This window comes from Culex quinquefasciatus, chromosome 2 (assembly GCF_015732765.1).
Source record: "Culex quinquefasciatus strain JHB chromosome 2, VPISU_Cqui_1.0_pri_paternal, whole genome shotgun sequence".
Taxonomy (NCBI): Eukaryota; Metazoa; Arthropoda; class Insecta; order Diptera; family Culicidae; genus Culex; species Culex quinquefasciatus.
This window is the reverse complement of record NC_051862.1, coordinates 20,691,413-20,714,010: the sequence shown is the minus strand read 5'-3', so window position 1 is coordinate 20,714,010 and position 22,598 is coordinate 20,691,413. Positions and strand designations below refer to the sequence as shown.

The window sequence follows — 22,598 nt, the reverse complement described above, 5'->3', positions numbered from 1 at the left end:
TCACAAAATACCGTATTTTTTTCTAAAAATACCAAAATTTTCAAAATTTGCGTTGTGGGTATCAAACGAAGTTAAATTTGGTTTGCTTATTAACATTAAAAGAGTTTTTTTTTGAAAATACTCAAATTTCCACAAAATACCGTATTTATTCGAAAGTACTAAAATTTTCATAATTTGCAACATGGGTATCAAACGAAGCGAAATTTTGTATGCTTTTTCCACTCAAATAAAGTTTTCTTTTGGAAAATACTGAAATTTTCACAACTTACCGTATTTTTTCGAAAATACTCAAATTTTCAAAATATGCAATATTGGTATCAAACGAAGCGAAATCACAATGCCAAATAGTGTAAGGGTTTTTTTTTGTAAAATACAATATTCCATAGCTTGAAATTGATGCCCATAATGCATATTTTAAATTTTTTAGTATTTTCGAAAAAATACAGTATTTTGTGAATATTTTAGTACTTCCCAAAAAAACTATAAAAAATTAAAAATAAAACATACAAAATTTCACTGCGTTTGATACCCATGTTGCATTTTTAGAAAATTTTAGTATTTTCGATAAAATACGGTAATTTGTGAAAATTTTAGTATTTTCGAAAAAATACGGTAATTTGTGAAAATTTTAGTGTTTTCAAAAAAAAAACTGAAAAGGTAAAAAAAAACACAAATTTTCGCTTCGTTTGATACCCTAATTGCATATTTTGAAAAATTTTATATTTTCAAAAAATACGGTAAATTGTGAAATTTTTTAGCACTTTAAAAAAAATTAAAGAGCATACAAAATTTCAATCCATTTGATACTGATATCGAAATTTTTTTAAAATTTTAGTGTTTTAGAAAAAATACGTTTTTTTGTGAAAATTTTAATATTTTACCAAAATACTTTAAAAAAGTGAAAAAAAACATTCCAAATGTTGCTTCATATCAACCCATATTGTAAATTATGAAAATTTGAGTACTTTCGAAAAATATGATATTTTGTGTTCAATTTTAAGTACATATTTTTCGACTTTTTTTTATTAGTTCCTATAAAAATATGAAAGACAATAGCATATAGTACCTTTTCAAAAAAACCTCTGGATTTATACTTTGAAACTTACTACACTTTCGAAAAATACATTCTTAGTGAATGCATTGAAAATTTAACATGATATCGTTGAATTTATCGATTTTAGAAAGATTTTAAAAATAAGTTATCGGCCATTATCGGCGATAACTATATAAATAACGATAATATTATCGACGATAATTTTATCAACTATCAACCTTGGTGTTTTTGTATTCAATGTTTAAAATTATTCATTATTCAAGAAATCATGAACAAAATTGTTTTTCGTGAATCGGCGAAATGTATCAGATTTGTTTCTTGGTAGCTTTTCAGTTATCTCAAACACAATTTCTGGATGACTATTCTAAACATTCGAGCATATGAATCACTTTCTTATCAAATCATTCACTGTAAGAATGTGAACATTCCTAAATTATCAGATTGTAGCACAATTCTCAAATAAAATTCAGTCGATTCTTTCGGAGATGACTGGAATTTCGGGAATCCCAACCCTTCAATTGACCCAATAAATCTTAAAGGGTGTTCACTAAACTTTCACTCAGCCTCAAATTGCGTCCTCAAATTGCGGATTATAAATTCCCTGCTGCACATATGCAGAGGGATTGCAACCCAACATCCGTCCCCGGCAATTCGGCGCCCAATCCGCGTTCACGTAAACCGTATCATGAATATTCAAGTCCGATGCCCTCGACGCTTCACAGGTTGCAGATTCGCTTGCAAATCTCCGCGGCTAATTTATATGTTAATCACCGCGCGCCGCACTGACTTCGGTTGGCTAAGTGAAATGTAAATCCGATCCGAACTAACCAAACACACACCAATTTCCCGTTCAGGTTGAACAAGGAGAAGTACAGCGGACCTCAACCGAATTTGGGTGTGATCATTATTTTTTTATTTCAAAGACAGTCTTTCTCCCTTTCACGCGCGCGAGAGCATAAAGATGATAAATTTCCCGTCGAAACGCGACGACTAATTGGTGATTTACTACCTGTACGCGAGAGAGGACACAGAGCCCTGAGTTATGAGCCAATTATCCCGAGTGAAAAGACCCCGGGACCGTTAGCAGCGCTCCACCAACGGCGTTTATGGCACAATGGCCAACCGTACTGACCCCGGGTAAACTGCGTTCTCAGCATGTGAGTTGAAGTCAAATCTTTTGACACCAAAAGGCAGACGTTTGACGTGCGAGAGGTGACTGACTTTGTGTAACGGGTTATCTACGGCGGGTCATCAATCGTTGGATCTCGCTTTGTCAAGTTGAGTTAGCTGGTTGGGAAACTTGCGAGATCTTGGAGTTAAAAGTTGGACTACCTTCAAGTTCTATGAGCAGTTCAGAGAATAACTGTGAAACTGTTGTTTGAGATCTCAGAAATAACCAATTTCATGGAGGTTACAGATCTTAAACATTTTCTACAACAACGGAAGCGTTTCTTCAACTAAATCCGGAAAGAATCACTTTCCAAACAATTTCACAGTGTTCAGCAACTTTGTTTGAAGTTGACCTTCTACCTAGTCCTTAAATTTACATTGATTCCATGTAATCTTCCATAGACCAAGATGTTCACGTTGAAGTTGCTAGTTCTGTATTCCCTAGCTCTGCTAGCATCCGGGCAGCTTCCTCTACCAAGTAAGCCTCCAAATCCGAGAATCTTCCAAATCACCCAAGAATCTTCCCGTAGATAACCAATCCACGGAACTCCAGCCGGCATCCTCCGACCCGCTGGAATGCTGGGAGATCGTCGGCTACCTGAAGGGACTGCATCGGTTCTACGACCGCAAGTGCAACAGGATGGGCAAGCGCTGTCCCGGGAACTACCCGTACGCGATCCAGTGGTTCGAGCAGGCCAGTAACATGCTGGACGGGGCTTGCGGTTGCATTGCCGGATCGGTTAAATTAAGCACTCAATAAAGAAGTTTGTTATTCATGGATAATTTGTTAAGTGGTCATTACACGGTTTATGTTTGGGATTGGCTGATTAGGGCGATCGTATAAAAGGTAGCGAGTCTCAACCGGAAAATTGCAGTCCCAAAGCTGATTCGACATGGTGTCCAAGGTGTGCTGGATACTACTTGGAGTGGTGGTGATTCAAGTTGTTGGAAAGCCTGTGACCGATGAAGGTAGTATGAAGAAATATCTCTCCTAGCGAATACTACAAGTAACCAAAAGAATGGAATATCCCTCTCCCGGACTATCCAGATCGCGATCATGATCGAGACCCAACTTTAAATGAGATAGCGACAAACCAACCTTGCGGACAATCATCCGGATCCTTGGGCAAAACGCTCAAGTGTTACGCCAAGGGACCACTGCTTTCCAAGGATCTGCTCCTACCAGCGAAGCGCAACGCCGTCCAGGTCGACACCGGTCCGATTAGCTGCGAAGAGGTCACCGGGTACATCATGGCCCTGCATCGAACGTACAGCCGACGGTGCGCCAACCTGGCGGATAGGTGTCCCCCAGAGTACCGGTACGCCGTGTCTTGGTTCGGCCGAGTGTCCCGCGATATGGCGCAAAAGTGCGACAAAGAGAGTGGTAGCGCCGAGAATTGATCAATAAACGCTTGATTATCTTGAAATGACCCTAACGGATCGATCAATATCACGCACAGATGGTCCAAACCCATTGTTCTAACCGGTATAAAACGCTTCTCCGGCCTCCAAACATCTCGTTCTCTTCCACCAACCATGATCACCGCGTTGATCCTCTCGATCCTCCTGATCGCCGAAGGCCTGCAGGCTGCCCCAGCCGGTTCCGCCGGCTGTGACCCCGGCTCCAACTCGATCTCCGGCTTTCGCAAGTGCTACTCGCGCGGACCGGTCCTAGCCACGGCCATGCTGCCGACGCCGCGATCGTACGGCGCGGCCGGTTCGATCGTCGTCAGCTGCGAAGAGATGACCGGGTACATCCTGGCGCTGAACCGGTTCTACGAGCGGCGGTGCGTCCGCATGAGGCAGGAGTGTCCCCAGGAGCTGCAGTACGCGATCACGTGGTTCGCCACGGTCGGGACGGATTTGGCTATTCAGTGTGACTCGAAGCGGAGCAATGGTATGCTGTGAGGTTTGTGGTGTGATTTGGGGGCGTTGGGTTTTGCTAAGATGTTGATGTTTTTTTAAGCTGCGTTATCGGCGGCGCACGAGAAGGACTACGATAGTCGGTTTCCGGGTAAGGAATGGTTTGTTAAGCTTTTGTATATCTATAACATTGTTTTTGTTTCAGATATCTTGGCAGAGGTAGATTACGATCCGGATCCATGTAAGATCAACGAATACTAGCTCATTGGATATCAAATGAATGTTTCTTTTTTTTGCAGACTATCCAACGTATAAGCCAGAAATAGCCTCTCCAGGTCCAACTAAAAGTAAATCATTGTAGAGAAGCCAGGATTTCAGATAGGATTGACCACAAATAACAAGGATTCGCAAAACATTGTATTCAATAAAGAAGATACTAACAAAGATAATTCCTTAAAGCCAACGACTTCTATCTTGTTATGGCAGGTCTTAACTCCAGGGAGTCTTTGGATGACCCTAAAATATCTCATTCTATCAGTAAAGTAGTCTACCATACTCTCTGAGGCAATACAAGTATGCTCAGAGATCTAAAACTAATGACCTTCCACTTGTTATGGTGGTCGACCAATAGGTCTTAACTCCAGAGAGTCTTCGGATGACCTAGGACACCCACTTTTATCAGTAAAGTAGTATATGACACTCTCTGAGGCGATACGGGTATGCTCAGGGATCTAAAACTAATGACCTTCCACTTGTTATGGTGGTCGACCAATAGGTCTTAACTCCAGAGAGTCTTCGGATGACCTAGGACACCCACTTTTATCAGTAAAGTAGTCTATGACACTCTCTGAGGCGATACGGGTATGCTCAGGGATCTAAAACGATGACCTTCTACTTGTTATGGCGGTAGACCAATAGGTCTTAACTCCAGGGAGTCTTCGGATGACCTACGACACCCAATTTTATCTGTAAAGTAGTCTACCAATCTCTCTGAGGCAATACGGATATGATCCGGGGGCAAAATCCGACGACCTTTTGCTTGTTATAGCGGTAGATCAACAGATCTTAATTCCAGGGAGTCCTGGGATGACCTACGACACCCAATTTTATCAGTAAAGTAGTCTACCATACTCCCTGAGGCAATACGGGTATGCTCAGAGATCTAAAACCAACGACCTTTTACTTTTTATGGCAGTGGACCAACAGATCTTAACTCTAGGGAGTCCGTGGATGACCTAGAACATCCCATTGTACCAATAAAGTAGTCTACCATATACGGGTATGATCCGGAGGCAAAATGAAACGACCTCTGGCTTGTTATGGCGGTAGATCAACAGGACATTTCTTCAGAGCGTCCTATGATGACCTAGAACATCCCATTGTATCAGCACAGTAGTCTACGGATATGATCCGGGGGCAAAATCCGACGACCTTTCGCTTGTTATGGCGATAGACCAACAGGTGTTAACTCCAGGGAGTCTTCGGACAACCTAGAACAGCCCATTGAATCTGTAAGGTAGTCTACCATACTCTTTGGGGCAATATGGGTATGATCCGGGGGCAAAATCCGACGACATCTTGCTTGTTATGACGGTAGATCAACAGGTCTTAACTTTAGAGAGCCCCTTGGATGTCCTAGAACATTCCATTGTTACAAAAAAAGCAGCCTACCATACTCTCTGAGGCAATACGGGTATGATCCGGAGGCAAAACCAAACGACCTCTTGCTTGTTACGGCGGTAGATCATCGATATATTTGAAGCAAGCCTGTTTTGAATAGCCCCTAATCAACATAGTTCAAAACAGATCTTCAGAAACAGCTGGTACTCAAAAGCACTCAACTACGTATCCAACTCGTATAAATCGCAGCGATTTGACACCTCAAACTCCTAGTACCAATCTACCGGTCAAAATGATCCGTCTACACCTGACACTCCTCTCGGTAGTCGCGGTCTTCCTGACCCTTCGCCCAACTCTCGCCGAGATCGACGCCGAGTCCAGCTGCATCCCGGGCACGTTCTCCACCATCAAGGCGAACCTGCTGCGCACGCTGATCCTGTGCTACGTGTACGACTGCCCGGAGGACATAACGAACGCGATCGCGAAGGACTTTAACAAGTTCCACCACTACGATCTGCATCCGGCCGCGATGAAGGGCGATTGCGCTGGCGGTGATGCAGCAGCAGCAGCTGGCGCACCAGCTGGTACACCAGCGGCACCAGCTACTGCAGCCGATCCGGCTAAAGCCGACGCTGCTCCTGCTGCAGGTGACGCTGCTCCTCCCGCTGAAGCTCCTCCAGCAGAAGCGCCTGCAGCTCTTCGTCGGCTGAAGCGTGACGCACCTGCTGCGGTTTCCGCCGCAGCACCTGCCGCCGCCGCCGAGGAGAAGGCCATCGAAGTTCCGGTGCAGGTTCTGAGCAAGCTGGCCAAGCTAACGTCGGCGCTGGAGAAGGACCGTAACGCGGCGCTGTCCGCGTGCACGGACTGGATGTCGATGCTGAACAAGCTGCTGATTGACATCATGCAGGCGAACAAGCAGTGCTTCCTGGAACCGGCCGATCGCTACCCGGCGGAACTTCCGGACGACGGTGCGGAGATCGACTGCGACGAGATGACGGTGTACATGCGCCAGCTGCAGAAGCACTTTGGCGGACAGTGCGACTCCCAGGGCAAGAACTGTCCGGACAAGCTGAAGACGGCCGTCAAGTGGTTCGGCAAGGCGTACAAACAGCTTGGTAGGAACTGCTACTACGATGCTTATGAGTACATGGATAGCAAGTAGGCGGGTTTTTTGATGAAATAAAGAAGTTTGAAGAGTATTTTTTGTATTTTATTTGACAGGTAACTGTCAAACTAGCCGAGACTCGAACCTGTTGTTGTCACAAATGTTACATTTTTACATGCTTAATACCAGATTTAACCTAAAATCCGTGTTCTTTATGGATCAGACATTGAAAAAAAGCTAATTTTGAACAAGATTTGAACTCATACCTACTGGTTGACGATACATCGGTTTGTCAACTGATCTACCAGCTAAGCTTAACGAATGAGACGATTTAATGAGTTGTCGTATCAACCTCCAACCAGTGCTGTCCAGCTCGTCAGGAAACCCATTATTCAGCTGATTGTTTCTTCCAAAAGCTCTGTTCCAGCTCGTTTAGGAGCCCATAAACAAAGCGATTTATTCCAATCAAGTGTGGTGCGCCAATTGCACAACCCCCTGAACAAGTCGTCACGCGGCGACAAGTGTGCTTGTAGTGTAGAAGGTGGACCTGTTCGGAGGAGTTTGGAACCCACACGCTCAGATCTAGCTTGAATCGAAAACCGTGACATGGCTGGATATTGCCTTTTGAAGAACTCGCGCAGGTTTGTCACAATTTGGAGCATCGTGCTTGTTCTGATGATTGGCGTGACATCGACGTTGGGAGGTATAGAGTTGAACGGTTGATCGTGAAAAATGTTCAATTAATTCTTGTTTTTTTTTTAACCAGAAATGGAGGAGAGCGTCGACTGTGACGAAGTGGTGCAGTACTACAAGGCGATGGACAAGTACTTGGCGAAAAAGTGTGACTCGGAGGAGTGTGATGAGAAGTTCAAAAAGGCGCTCGAGTGGTTTCAGCGGGCGCAGAAGCAAGCGGCTAGGGAGTGCTACTACGACATCTATGATGACTATTAGGTTAAGCTTTTAATATCTAATTAATTACATGGTAGTTATTGCTGAAAACATGTTGGGAAGAATACGCTTCAAAATTATCATTAAAATTTCAATTTATTTAAAAGAAATACAAGAATCAGCATCACTAACGATCTAAATGCGAAAACTGAAACGGCTATTAACTGGTTTGAACTGACCAGGCGGCAAACAGCTGAAGGATTGCAACTTCGGTCAAGAATGTTTGATGACTGTTAGTCGCGGGTAGTGATGGATGCTGTCGGTTTCAATAAAGAGTTAATTAAGAGCAATAATAGCCTGGTTTGCTGATGATTGTCGAGTTTGAACGGAGAAGTGTGCAAAATTTATGTCGCAAATCTTAGTTGGATAGTACTAGAATTGAGTAATTAAAAATTCTGATCAAATTATTTAAAATTTCAAACGGTATTGTTTAACTGACGTAATTTTTTGTTGATTGATAGAAATAAAAAGAAATCAGTTTTTAGAAGAAAAAAAACAATATGTTGAAATTCAACTGCTCATGACAATCAACTACTTTATCAAAAAGTTCATTTTGATTGGCTACCAGTATTTTTAAGCTTGTTTTGAGTTTTAATTAAATTTAAATATCTGAAAATTCATCAAATTTGTTATGGTTAATCTTAAGTTTTAAAGTAGCAACAATTTGGGATAAATTGTAAATAAACAATGAATTTGGTATTTCATAACTAAAACGAAAGAAAGTGTTGATTAAATCAAAAAGAATTTTCGAATTGATGCCCAAATACAAAATTTAATATTGCTCTGAAATATTTTTTTGGGATATAAAATAAATAAAGAAAAAAAAACAGATTTTCACGTCTGTAGTGCTATGAACAAATAGAATTTTTTTACCTGGCTACAAATTTGAATTAAAAAACAGAGGTTTTTATATATCTGGACGAATAAGTTCTTCTTTTTATTAACCATAAAAATAAACCAAAAATACACGCTACAATTTTAAACATAATTTTGACAAATTTTATGTTTAAAAAAATAGTAATGTTACCTCTAGAAATGTGTAAATTTACATATTTTTATGTGTAATTTCACATATTACACATGAAACGAAGTAATTTAAAACTTTCTTTAACCCCTTCCCGCCCAGAGCAAAAGCTAGTTTTTTTTACGTTTTTCTTCATTACTCGTAACTGGATAGACCAAAGTGGATGAAATTTTCATGGGGATAAGTTAACATCCTATAAAAACTAATGCAGGTTGAACCAGTTTGAAAAAATGCATGGTTGCAGAGAAATTTAATGATAAAGACAAAAAATAGTGGTGCTCTGGAGTAACCATGGACGTGAGAGGGTTAAATCTTCCAAAATCAAACTTTTGTTACTGCGTACCTAAATGATGTTTTTGAGAAGGATTATCGAAAAAAAGGAGAACAATGATAAAAATACATGAAATTTAGATGATTTAATTTTTTTGCTTCACAATCAAATGAATTCGGAAGAAAATTTGTTTCACCAAAATTGTACCGAGATTTTTACATTTATGCATCACAACAGTAAATATAAAGTCCTAGTTAAAAAATAAACAAAAATGCATATACAAATATATTTAACTGCAAAAAAGCACGTTATAGTATTTACCGAAGCACGAATAATTTTTTGAATTAAAGATATTTTATACAATCACCTCACTAGATTTTTTTTTTCATTTTTTCGATTATATTTAAAATACATAAAATTTATATGAAAATATCACATTTCTGAATGTAAACAAAATTTGAGTCAGAAAAAATATGTGAAATTCCTTCGAAAAATATGTAAAATTACGTCTTTTTAAAAGTAATCATTTTTTTCACACAAAAAATTAACAATCAAATTTACAACTTCCCAAAATCCAACTTTTTTTAACTGTGTAGTTTATATTTAATTTTCAGTATTTTATAAGCTGTTCTTGTTGTTTTTATAATAGTTTCAAGCATATTTACAGTAAAATGTCAGTATTTTTAGCGTATTTCAAGCAAAGCAATGGTAAAAAGTGTAAGCAAAGAGTCTGTCTTGATCAGTAGCGTGTCCAGCTCCTTGAGGAAGGTGGGGCAATAATATGGACGTTTTGAATATTACGTCGTTTATGGACACCCCCTGACCAAATTTAGAACAAACTTCTGAGGATGGTGGGGCAGTTGCCCCATGTTGCCCCACCCTGAGCACGCTAGTGGTCATGATCACGTCAGTTGATGTTTTCTTTAGAAACGATTCTTTGTTTACACTTCGAAATTGTTTTTTAAATATTTCAAAAATTTACTATCATATCGTCGCCATCGTGCTAACTTGTCGTACGTGCATTTTGGGCCAAATTGAGTTAAGAACGCCATTTTGTGCAGCTCACAATGCCTCACCTTTTGACCTTCACAGATCCCCAAAATTCGATTTCAATCCTGAGATATTCAACAAAAACCGAAAAACTCCGTGCATTTTTGTCACTTTACATATGAAAGTAGTTTCAATCTTGTCGTGCTATCTTGTCACTCCATGAAAATTGATGTAAGTGCGACAAAAGGCCAAAGGGATTTCAGGCCAGGAAAGTCAGGATGCGTTTGTCGCACGTACAAGCTAGACTACCGTAAACATTTGTAAATATAACTCGGGACTCCAGCAACCAACTTGAACCAAACTTTGGGACAATGCACAGAATGGTCAGCCAAACCAAACGTGTTTGTTATTGTTTACATTGCGTGCTCTCGTTTTTGTATATTCAAGGTCAAACATTAAAACGCGTTTTTCTCGGAACGTCATAATGGCGGGTGCGACAAGATAGCACGACGACGTCGATATTTGCTTTGCGGTTAAAAAAAAACATTTTCTGGAAAAAATAAATTTAAAAAATGCATTTAAATATTTAAAAAAAATACGTTTTAAAAATAAATCAAAACTGAAAACTTTCAACGATTACTCAAGTTTTGTCTTTGCAAGATAATATTCAAACAATACTTTTTGTTTCCTGATTATTACAAAAAAAATGTTGGGTTGAAAAAAAAACAATTTCTAGAAAATATTTATTTGAATATTCAAAAATTACATGATTAAATGATTAATTAGCTATTTTGAATGTTTTTATGTAACTGTTTTGCTTAAGTTGATTTACGCGATCCAATCAGTATTTTTAATTAATTATTACAAAATAATATATTTAACAGTAAAAGGGTTACAAACAAGTAAATCGGTAATTTTATTTAGTGACGGTATGAGTTCACTCACATTTTTTTTAAATCAAGTTTGGGACTAAATAACAGACGACGCAAAACATGAATATTGCTTTCTATAAATATTATCAAGTAAACCTCATAAATTGTGTTAAGATGATTTATTTATTATATTTTTTTATAGTTTATTTAAATCTTACATTCATGTAGAAATTTCTACGAAAATTCAGATTGCCAAACTCTGTATCTACGTTTGTGATAATAAAATAAAAATCATATCCAAAAGATTCCAGAATCAAAATATTTTAAAGAAAATACCAACATAAGAATCGTGTTGAGAAAGATAAGTTAAATCTAATATGGTGATTGGTAAAAAAAATGATTTAAAAAGTAATGGCGTGTACTAAAGTATATTGAAATAAATATTTGATTAAACAAAAAAATAAACGTTTCTACTTTTCTTAGATAATTTATGTGATTTTTTCATGTTTGAATTACAATACACCCAAAACTGGCAGCGCTAGTCCGAGAGAATGATGGTCTCGAGTCGAGAGAATAGTGGTACCATTCACGGACGCAGAGAACACAGCTCGAGATGGGCGATAGAACTATTCTCTCGAGGTTCATTTGCAAAAAAAGTTCATCCGTCAAACAAAAAACCAAAAGTGTCGACAACGGGAATCGAACCAGAGACCTTTGACAAACCAATCCAATGACTAAGCTGCCTCGGCCACCACAGCTTGGTGACCAAGGAGAAGTCAGAAGTCGATGTATGACACTTGTTGGAGATTTATTGATTCAACTAACGAATGAACTCATTTGTTATGATGGTGTGAGTTGGTACCATTATTCTATCGATTTTGGCACTGAGCCCTCAATAAATTTTGAGAGAACGATTATCTCGATTCTGAATTTTGGGTGTACAATTTAATACAATAATTTCAAATATATAATAAATAAAAAAAATTAGAAAAAATTTAAATAAACCAATAAAAACAAATGTATTTTAAACCACTTATACTAACAAATTCGTATCATCCCACAAAATTGAACATTTATTTGCTGAAATACTAATTTTTCGAACAAACCTGGAAACACATCTCGAAACTCGGGACTCGGCTGGTGAATCCAGCCATTTCGTTGCTGAATAATGCACTGAAACATTTTCAAATCGATACTCTTCCTCGCCTTCTTTTTATTCGCTTATTATTTTGTTGAGCACTTTTTCCTCTTAATTTGAGCTTACTTACTTTCAATTCACTTGTTTCAAAACAATTTCGTTATCACTTGAATATTTTCGTGCTTACACTTTTTACTCCACTATTATTAATAGATTATTTTTACTTTGCTTTGGCGCGGAGAATGCTTGTTTTCTCACGCCTTGTACACAAAACACCAAACGGGCGAGATTCTTGAGCGATTCTAGACGAACTTTTGAGCCTCCTTATCGCTTTGGTCGCTCGTCGATGATCTCACTGCTGCTCCTTACGGCTGACATTTTGAACAAAACTTCCAAGAGGTTATCACACGCGAGCACTTTAATTCATTCATGAACGTCGTCGTCTGCGTTATCAGCCGCCTTTAAAACACGATGGTTATTCCAAAACACTGCGCGTGCGATTTTCTCAATGGACTCAACTTTTGTGCTGAATACACCAACTGGAAGCTGTTTTAAGAAAGGGGGGAGGAAAAGAAGAATAATGAACCTTTAATAAATCTTCTCCCAGGGGGCGCTTCCCTGGCAGAAGGTCTCTTTTTTTCTCTCGCAGTCGGATTTCGCTGACGTTGCCGCGGATAAACTCGCTACCATGCTTTATGGGCGAAGTTCTGCGACCAAGAAGTCGGTGACGAAGAAAAGCGCGGGGGAGGGTGTGAACGATAATTTCCACGAAGATCCACCCGGGCCACCTCTTGAGCAGAACCTTGATCCAGTTTTGGTCGGATTTCGAGCGGATATTTACGGGCGGCACTGTCTTCCTCTAATGCGCTTGGACTGTTGAAAGCCAAGTTACGACCTGCTGGGCCATAAAGTTATGGGTTATCTGAAATTGGCCACCTTTCAGCGGGTTCTTCGCTTGAGACTGATCGCACTCAGGGATGGGAAACACATCAGTGAGTGATGTTCATTGAACAATCACTAACGATATTCTCAAATGAAATTCTTTGTATGATTTTTTTCCATGAAAGTTTTTCTTTTCCAGAATCGTTTAGATGAATTTTGAACAATCACTAATTACACTCATAAGAAAGTTTCCCATCACTGCCTTTTCCAAAACACACAAAATTCCAATCTTAAACACACCAAGAATTCCCTCCCAGCTCTCAGAGACCCGCAGAATTGGCGGCCGCACGAAACCAACCAGAGAACCGACAACAACACGACCGAAAGCCGGTACCGTCCGGAGAAGACTGAGGCCACAACTCTCCAACTCTCCGCGCCAACTCCACGCTTCGAAGTCTCTCTGTGCCGTAGACCAGACCGGCGAGGAAGGGAGGACATAGACAACCAAGCGCGGCCCGACTGTTGTTGAATGAAAATCTCGCCGTGTGTGAGTAAAGTCGTGGCGGCGGCACCACCACTTCCTGTCCCTAAACACCCCACCCACCCGTGTGCTTGCGCGTTCCTTAACTTTACTCAACTTTACTATGGCGATGAGTTCTGTGAACGCAATGACGAACGTGAGGAGCGAAAAGCGATGTACGATTACGGCATAGAGCGCAGCGGCATCCAACAAAACTGGGAGTGAGTGTGTGTGTGTCGATGGTTGTACTAACTAATAATAATAACAATAATGTTAGGTAGAGGATCGGGTTTTTGGACACACGGAATTTACAACGAGTTCAACAATTTTTCACACTTTACTAACTCAATACTGTAAAAAAATATATTAAATATTTTTAATTTTTTTTTTTTTTTTGTTATTGTGATGAAATAATGATGAGGGCTATCCATTTTTTTTAATTTGTACGTATATTTTTTAAAGTTCTAATAACTTATACTAGAGAAATTCTCTACGAAATCGGCCAATTTCGAGCATTTTTAAATTTTTGTCTTGTTCCCAAAATTTTAAATTTTTTTTTTTGTGATTTGAAAATTTTACGAATGTTTTGCTTTTCATATTGAGAAAAGGACCATTAGTTTCTGAGATATGGGTACTGAAAATAAGAGATTGTTTGGATGTAACTTTCAAACATTTTTGTTTGCCTTTTTTGTATTTTATTTGCTGTATTTCATAAAATAGAGGCTATTGTGTGTGTTTTTTCAAATAACTTTCTCAATTTCAAATACTTTTTATTATTTTTTTTTGTTTAGTCAATGATTTAACATTTTTAGTACACCTCAAAACAGTGAATTTGGGAAAAATTTAGTTTTTTTTGCCGCAAAAATCAAATGCATTGTCATTCTTTGCCAAATTTGTGTTGTTGGACATCCATATTGCAAGTTTTAAAAATTTTAGTACTTTCAGTAGGGCGTCCAATTTTCCCGGGTTTTGAATTTCCCGGGAAACGGGAAATATATTTTTTGAATCAGGATTCAATTATATTTGTTCATTATATGTGTTCAGTTTTTGGAGCACAAAATCATAAAATAAAATACTTATATACTCAATACTGCACAGAAAAAAAAATCATGGTAATATTACATCTGGGCAGGGGTACATTTTTTATGTCAGAAAAACGGTGTAATTTTACCTCTGGAAATGTGTAATTTTACCACTTTTCTGGTGTAATGTCACTTTTTCAGTCTAAATTGAGGTAAAATCACATCATAAAAGAGGTAATATTCAACCTTCCAAAATTACAGCTTCCAAATTTACATTATTTTTTACTGTGTGGATAGCGGTTTTTAGATAATTTAAGTTGCTATGTTTTTTGTTCTTTGTTGTGCTTTGAATTTTTAATTTCTTATAAATATTGATTTTTTTTAATGTGATGTGACTAGAGAAGCTTGAAAAAAAAGCTTTTAAAATTTCTCAAAAACAAAAAAAAGCAGCAAATTAAATTATACCAGTGTATGTGAAATTTTAGATCAGTTTAGACATGTTTTATAAACATTTATGAAACATAATCAAAAATCTCTGAATATGCAGCAATTCCCCACGAAAACAGCATGATTCGAAAAAAAGTTCTCCGACTAAGCTCAATTTTTTTCTGGGGATTCCTTGGCCAAAATAATTAGACCCGTATTTTTTTGTTTGGCCATTAGGGTGACCTACGCCGTGTTAGAATGGTCCAAAAAATGGCAATTTTCGCTACAACCACATTTTTTGAAAAATCATAACTCTGCACCTTTTCAACCGATTTTAGCTTTCTTAGGTGCAATAGGTCATAGCTGAAATTTTAAATTTATCACAGTTTTAGTGAAAAAAGTCGATTTTTGCCGATTTCGTCATTTTTCCATTTCTGCGCTAGTTTTTATTTTCAAAAAATCGTATCTCAGAATATTGAAAACATAACTTTACTATTTTTTGATATGTTATGTAAAATTATCCGAGGAATCCGATAAATATATTTTCAGACATAGGCTCTTTGGTCCCGAGACCCTCAAAAGAACATTTCAAGTTTTCATCTGACCTTCTGAAATGTTAGACTAGATATTTGAAACTTTAAACTATTTTTTCTTAAAAGCCCATCTAATACCCTTTCGTTTGCGCTCAAGACAGTTCAAATCGGTTGAAATGGTGCGGAGTTATGATTTTTTGAATAATGTGGTTTTTGCGAAAATCGGCGAAAATGGTCATTTTTTGGACCACCCTAACACGGCGTAGGTCACCCTAATGGCCAAACAAAAAATATGGGTCTGATTATTTCGACCAAGGATACCCCAGAAAAAAAATTTGATACCCATCTTTATCCACTACCAACCCAAAATTTGATTTTTTTTTTTCAATTTCGAGAATTCCCGGGACAAAATATAAAAAAATATCGGGATTCGAGAATTCCCGGTTACGGAAAAATCCCGAGAATTTTATCTCGGAAATTCCCGGGATGGTTCAGTTTAAACAAGGCTTGTACAATTTTAACTTAAAGTTTTTGTCATCCGGCCCTGGTAAAGACAAAACGAGAAGGAAAACAAAAAAACGTTATTTAGCGTCAAAAATTTGAAAAATATCAATGAATTTATGAAAAACATTCTTTGGGTACCAATACTTTTTCCGGTTGTTTTTTTTTTAAATTAAAAGTTTCAACTTAAAATTATTTCTACCTCCCCTTTTTTCATTTCTTATTTTTGAATGTGTTTGGAAGCTATTTTTTTTATTGTGTGTTTCAATTAAATTAAGAGCAACGTCAACAACGAGAACGAAGATAACGATAAGGTCAAAGGGCATTTTTGGCTTGATTTGCAAATATAAATAATTTATAAAAGGTAACATTGCTACACTTTTTTGAGATGATTTTAAAAAAAATATTGAATTTTGAATAATTACTTTTTTCCAAAAAATAAAAAAAGGAGAAGAGAAAATTATTTAATGTTGCTTTTTTTTATTGAAATAATCCTTAGAAAAAAATAAATCAAAACCAATGAACCTTTCAGAAAAAAAGTCATAATAATTAAAGAATGTAAATTTCAGTAAAACCAAGGAAACAAAAGCAGAATTACGAATTCTTAACAGTTTGTAAATATTTTTTGTTGTTTCATAATTGTCAATATGATTTGAGCTTTTTCGTATATTTTTAGCTTAAAACTGATCCGGAAATGTTAAATTAAGTTAAAAAAAAAGTAAAATTTCTACTTGTTTTAATCCATTTTTCGTCAATTTTTGAAAAAGCTCCAAAAACTTTCAAAACAACACTTGGACAGTATCTTTCAGTGCACTAAAACAACCTCACAGCAATTTTTCTAGTCAGTGAGGAGCCATACCTACACGCACAGTTGGAGTTGTACGCAAATGTGTATGCCACCCAGCCAAATTTTGTAGAAACAATAAAACATAAAACAAATAAATACGACCGTCGACCACGACATCCTCAACGAAAAAAAAAAAGAAAGAAAAAGAACCAACCAACTCAAAATAGAGTAAGCCATCGCGTCGACTTTTCGGCTAAACCAAAACCCAAAACAAAGTGTGTGTAACAGACGAAAAAACAAACCCACCAAGAAATAATAACAACAATGCCAGAAGCAAAACGAAATGGCACACACAAAGACCGAAAAAAAGAGCAATGTTTGGAACTCACGACCGCACCACGATTGATTTCCTGTTGTCTGAATATGTGTTATTTTTGTTTGTTCTATGGGAGCGTTCTTTTATTACGTAACGCGAAAAATCGGACTTTTAGACCCCCTCCCCCCCCCCTCGTAACAAAATTTCCATACAAATTTTAAAAATTTTGTATGGAGCGTAACACGGCCTCCGACCCCCCCTCCCCCCCTACTGCGTTACGTAATAAAAGAACGCTCCCTATAGGGTTCAAACCTCAGTCCAAGACAAATGGGCTTGTGAGGTTTGCGAGTTTGTCAAGTCTGATAAAGTTGTTTTGGGAGCGAACAAAAGAACGGTTGAAGTATTTGTTAATTTTTAAACGATTTTGTTTGTGAAACCAAAGTTGAGGATGAAGATGTTGGGTTGCATGAGAAAGTGTATTTTTTTCAAATGGTTGACAAAGTTTGGTTTCAATAAAAATACATTGAGTCAAGTCTGCAACTGTAAGAGTGAAAAATAATTTTAATTTGCTCTCGATTATGTTTTGTTTTATGATTTTTTTTTTGTTGAGAAGGCATTCAGTCTGGATTTTTTATATTACATATAGCCAAACATTTTCTAGTTCTTTTTTACTTTCTGATCGAAAAAATGAGACTTCCCACCACTTACAAGAAAGTAGACAGAACGAGCCTTGCATGATTGAACGATTCCAGTCTAACCAATTTGTCGTTCTTTGCACGAAAAGGGTTATGTTTATGATTGAAAATTTGAAAAAAAAATATCAGGTCGAAGATATTCAACGAGATTTTCCATTTTAAACAACAGTCGATTGTTCAAAAAGTTGCCAAATCGAGACACGCTCGTTGCTGCAATCGAAAAGATCATCGATCTTTAGAAATAAAACTCTAGAGAAGAATCCAAACTCGTTATTATCGTCTTCATTCTGACAGCTCCGAGCCGCCACGGCGACGGTATCCTCGGGGGATTGATGAACTTATGTAGTACTGGTCCCAAACTCCTCGTCGCAAAAATTGCAGACATTCGTGTTTAAACTATCACGCGATGCTATCGCGTCGAGGTTTGCCTCGGGTATAGAACGCGGTTCTTAACCCTTGCCGATCTTAACATTTTTTGGGCAATTTCTTGTCTGACTTTCTTAAGGTAAAACTTAAACCAGATTATTTACCAGTTTCAAAAAAATAAATAAAATAAAGCTTTAAAGTCTAGTAAAAAGTGTGAAAATTGACAATATTCATAAGCTCATGAATAGATTTCACGACTTCATGAATTTAATTCTTACAAGCATGAGCAACTTCAAGAATTTATGATTTTTGTTTTTGTATAAATCTATGAGGAAACCTTGAAAAAATCAAGAATAATATTGTACATGATTGAAAATTCATGAACGTTTGTTTTATTGTCATGAATAGAGTTCATGAATTCATGAATTTTGATGGAATATTTTGGGAAATCATTAAAGAAACACGTTTTCCGTGCACCCAAAATACATAATTTGACAAAAAAGAACTTTTTTTATTCAAAAAATGTAAATTGAGGGTTAATCCCAACTGGCCCGGACAAAGTAACAACACAAACTTTTTAATATATGTGTTGTGTGGTGTGTTTGTCCCCGGGATTTCAAAGTTGGTGGCGGGGCTGCTTGTGGGGACAACCCCTTCTAGAACTGCCAAAAAAAGGGGGAAGCAGTTTATCAAACTAATCCGCTCGAGTTGAGGAAGGAGCGTGCAAAAAACGTCCGTTACTGTGGACGCGGATTATTGTTCCGCAAAGGGAAGGAATTTCTGTGAGTGTGTCCTGATTGTGGAGAGCTTGCGGTCGGGATTTTGCACTGGGGACGAGATTAAATCACGGGGATTTGCGAGAGAACGAGTTTGTGTTGATAAATTGAACGGAATAAAGTTGGCGAGCGAATGTTGGAGATGATGAATGTTGCTTGAAGTAGGACTAGGTTTTGCTCTAAAAAATATTGTTCAGAGTCAGAGTCAGAGTCAGAGTCAGAGTCAGAGTCAGAGTCAGAGTCAGAGTCAGAGTCAGAGTCAGAGTCAGAGTCAGAGTCATAATTAGAGTCAGAGTCAGAGTCAGAGTCAGAGTCAGAGTAAGAGTCAGAGTCTCTTGACCTCCACAGGTCTAATACAAATAATTCAAATTAGTCAAATGAGTTTTGTAGAAACTATTCAATAGCTAGCAAACAATAAAATAGTCAAGATTTCTCTCAGTTCAAACAATTTAAACCCTTTCCTTTCAGCGGCAAATCTTCGGTCAACCGGGGCGTAACCAGCAAACAAAAGCGAAACCACTCCGCACATTCGCCGCCATATTGTCTGCATGTGTGAGCCGGTTAATCATTAACCCTCACTGCGCTGCAGCGAAACAATAGCCCTGGCATGCAACAGTGGCCACATGTGGTATGCAGCGCAAGATGCATTTTTCTCATCATGGAATGGCAGCGCTGCCGGCCAAGCTCCGCTGGCCACACTAAATGTCCACAATTCGTGGAGGTGCCTTCAAACGAAAGTGTGCATTGTTTGTGGATAGCTTTCGGGCAAAATTGTTTTTTTTTTATGGTTTCGTTCACACTGGTTGAGAAAGTTGGTGTTCTGGCAGCACTGCAACTCCCCGGGCGATGCTCCAAATGGATTTTCCCTGTCTCGGCGGTACCATAAACAAACAATGGCAGTGTGCCCATCGTTCTGGAAGCAATTTCCTGCACATGGAGAAGGAAAATTGTGGGAAAATTGGAACTGTCCCTGAGTTGGATCTATTCTTTTTTCATCATACTTGAAGACAGGTAAATCCAAAACAAGCGTCCGTCACCCTACACCATAGATGGACGCTGGAATAGTTGTGGTTCTTTTGTTGGTCACCTCCAGGAAACCGGCCCGGACTTTGCTGGACCATTCATTGAGCTGGGAACGGTCACTGGATGTGTCAGAAACTGCTGTTTCTGCTGCTGCTACTGTTGTTAATGGATGATGGTAGCAGCATAAGTAAAATGGTAAAATGCACATCAATTCATGAAATTCATGTTAAAGGGCAAACTGGGAGTCGTTCCGAGGGGCGATTGTTTCTCAGCAAGAAGAGGGTTGGAAAGTTTTATCCAGTTTTGATATCGAATAGCTGTTCATAACACTTATTGTACACAATATCCTCTGTAATTACACTTAGCTTAAAGAAAAATGTAATTACAAAAGCCGACTCGGTCCTAACCAGGTCCCAGCACCGAAAAGGACATAATAAAAAAAAATATGAAAAAACACTTCTTGTACACAAAAAACAAGTTTTTTCTATCGAGATTTGAACCGGAGCTCTTTGGACAAGAGTCTAGCGCTTTACCTCTGAGCCACGAGATCTTGTTGGTAACGGACAAACAAAACGCAACCTCGAGCACGCGAGTTGCCCAACTGCGGGGATGATCTTGTGATTTGTTGGTGGAAGAGTTGACAACGGATGTCAGTAGCTTGGTTATCAGTGCATGTCAGCGGAACTTCGTTTGGGTGTAGCAAAACTTTGGATTTTACGAAAATTAAAATCTATGAGTCACTACTCGAGACGTCAAGTTACCACTAATTATAATGGATAAATGATAAATTGCAGTCCTCAACAGTTAGTCTATAGCTCACTTTCAACCTCCCTGACGTTTATTGCCTGCAGCAAGCCCTCATCCTTCATGGCTGCTCTTGTTTCTGGTGTGTGTGAGCCCAAAATGGCAAACCACTAATTAAATTCAGCCACTTGTTGTTGCTGTCGCAACCTTCCGTTCCAGCACACTAGTGTGGCGTTTCTTCCGAAGGAGATGGGAACTTCTGCCAAATGCACCCAACTTTATGGCCATTTCGTTGGGGTCAGTTGTCTTCGGAGTAACAAGTGACAAACGATGATACCGTCGGTAAACCCGAAAAGCAAACACCAGCCTCGAGTCGGCACGACTTCCTCGTTTGCTCCAAGTCTTCACCACCCTGACCTAACCTAACCCAAACCGGTAGTTAGACTGCGGTGGGGAAACTCATTAAGATTGAAATTACCTTTTTCTTATTGTTTTAAGCGCCGAACCAAGAGCAGTTGTTGTAGAGCAGATTCCGCTCTTTTTCCGGACTTCCAGCACGGTGGAGTTGAAGCTGTCAGACAGGCTTATCGCACCTGATGCAACTTCACACAACCCGTAACTTCATCTCCCCGAGCTGGGTAGGATGGTGTACGGTGAGGCAGTAGGAGAGTGCAGAAATCTTATAAACAATTTTATTTCTATTTACTTCTTCGTCATCGGCTTAGAAGAGAGCGCTACCCTGGAGACTTTCACTTTCCGTTGGTCGACGACGACGCCGCGCAGAAGAGACGACTCCGCCGTGGTGACGAGTGCACGGGCATCATACCAGGGTGGAGGAGGTGGTTTAGGGTTCCATTACGGCACCTTCTCAATCTCTGCCGCTGCCTACATGTAAACCTGGCACCAACTTTTGCGCTGATTATGGCCATTATGTTGGCAATCCTGATTAGGAATTAGTTTTTATTGCGGCAAAGTTCGCGGAATGGCCAATATGAATCGTGAGTCGATTGATTCGTGGAAAAACGGTGGGGGTCATGCGCGAACTACGTGGCGGCGTGATCTAATTACGAGATTTTGCTAGGTTCGTCAGTAGCCAAGTTGGTAAGGGCGCACCCTCCGTAATCACACGTTACCAGTTCAATTCCAGAGAGTAACGACATTTGCGTTCACTCCCTCATGCTGTTTCATCAACAAATCTCACTGATTTAGGCCTGAACCGCGTCCCCATTATGGCTTCGGAATCCATATCTCAACGGGCGCGCAACCATTACAAAAAGGTCGATTCGAAGAAAAACAGCAACAACACAGAAAGGCCGCGGCGGCAAAAGACAACAAACTTACGGAGAAAGAAAGACATCCAAAGACCTGATCCTAATGTCATACGGTCAGCCGTTCAAAGTCGAGACTTTGGGTCGCTTTGGATCGCTGGCGATTGTGCAATTTTCAACAGTCAAAGCACCGGGATTTCCTGTGTGTTTGGGTCGCTGTCGGAACGCTTTGAGCGGAGTTGTCACACAGTGGACAGGTCAGTGACATTTGTTGTGGGGAACGAACGAAAGTTGCAGCCGATTACTTGTGTAATCGAATTGACCGCGCGCTTAGTCGGTCGGTTTGTAGTGTGGGATTAGCGCGGTAGATTGTGGACGATAGGTTAGACTGGATTTAAGTGGCGAATTTGGGGGTGATTTGTATCGATATCGGTATGACGACTGTGGGAATTGATTTGCGCAGGCATTGCGTTGCAAAGTTATCTAATTTCGGCAGAATCGTTACGCCGATCTGTCTGGGGTTCACGATTAGGTTTACGACTTTGTAGAAATTAGGTCGAGTTTCTACTTGTTGAATAGAGCGATTTAGAAATTCAAAGTCACCTCTAACGCTGACTCTGACTCTTTGAATCTAAATGTGACTCTGACTTTGAATCAAAATCTGACTTTTACTCTGATTTCGTC

At 39.0% G+C, this 22,598-nt stretch overlaps 3 protein-coding genes across 7 annotated transcripts in view; 2 read left to right on the top strand and 1 right to left on the bottom strand.

Annotated features, from left to right (window-relative positions):
• Window positions 1-22,598, bottom strand: part of LOC6048560 (SLIT-ROBO Rho GTPase-activating protein 1) — a 161,823-nt gene that overhangs the window by 58,460 nt on the left and 80,765 nt on the right. Inside the window, exons 1-2 of one of the 4 annotated variants that reach the window (XM_038257720.1) lie at window positions 13,238-13,260; window positions 12,024-12,601 (exon numbers count right to left, since the gene is read on the bottom strand). The exons of 2 other annotated variants lie outside the window; for them this stretch is intronic. In XM_038257720.1, the coding sequence (XP_038113648.1) occupies window positions 12,024-12,099 (76 nt within the window). In that variant the 5' untranslated portion in view covers window positions 12,100-12,601; window positions 13,238-13,260. Of the gene's footprint in view, window positions 1-12,023; window positions 12,602-13,237; window positions 13,261-22,598 lie in introns of those variants that run through there. One more of the 4 variants, XM_038257719.1, reaches the window with a different exon arrangement.
• LOC6047646 lies at window positions 3,081-3,651 on the top strand. Of its 2 annotated transcripts, none has more exons than XM_038257723.1 (2): window positions 3,081-3,193; window positions 3,243-3,651. In XM_038257723.1, the coding sequence occupies exons 1-2, from the start codon at window positions 3,118-3,120 to the stop codon at window positions 3,623-3,625; spliced, it is 459 nt and encodes a 152-aa protein (XP_038113651.1). In that variant the 5' UTR covers window positions 3,081-3,117; the 3' UTR covers window positions 3,626-3,651. The 2 variants fall into 2 exon arrangements, with proteins under 2 accessions (XP_038113651.1, XP_001864680.2); XM_001864645.2 differs by having other exon boundaries at window positions 3,094-3,193; window positions 3,273-3,648.
• Window positions 5,986-6,886, top strand: LOC119767886. The gene has a single exon (XM_038257722.1). It carries the CDS (start codon window positions 6,000-6,002, stop codon window positions 6,867-6,869), a length of 870 nt encoding a protein of 289 aa, XP_038113650.1. The 5' UTR covers window positions 5,986-5,999; the 3' UTR covers window positions 6,870-6,886.

Bases quoted from the DNA above. Each gene is read 5' to 3' on its own strand.
- LOC119767886 (XM_038257722.1), top strand. From the start codon at position 6,000: ATGATCCGTCTACACCTGACACTCCTCTCGGTAGTCGCGGTCTTCCTG.
- LOC6047646 (XM_038257723.1), top strand. From the start codon at position 3,118: ATGGTGTCCAAGGTGTGCTGGATACTACTTGGAGTGGTGGTGATTCAA. The intron at 3,194-3,242 runs GTAGTATGAAGA...AGTAACCAAAAG, and splicing joins AAAGCCTGTGACCGATGAAG to AATGGAATATCCCTCTCCCG.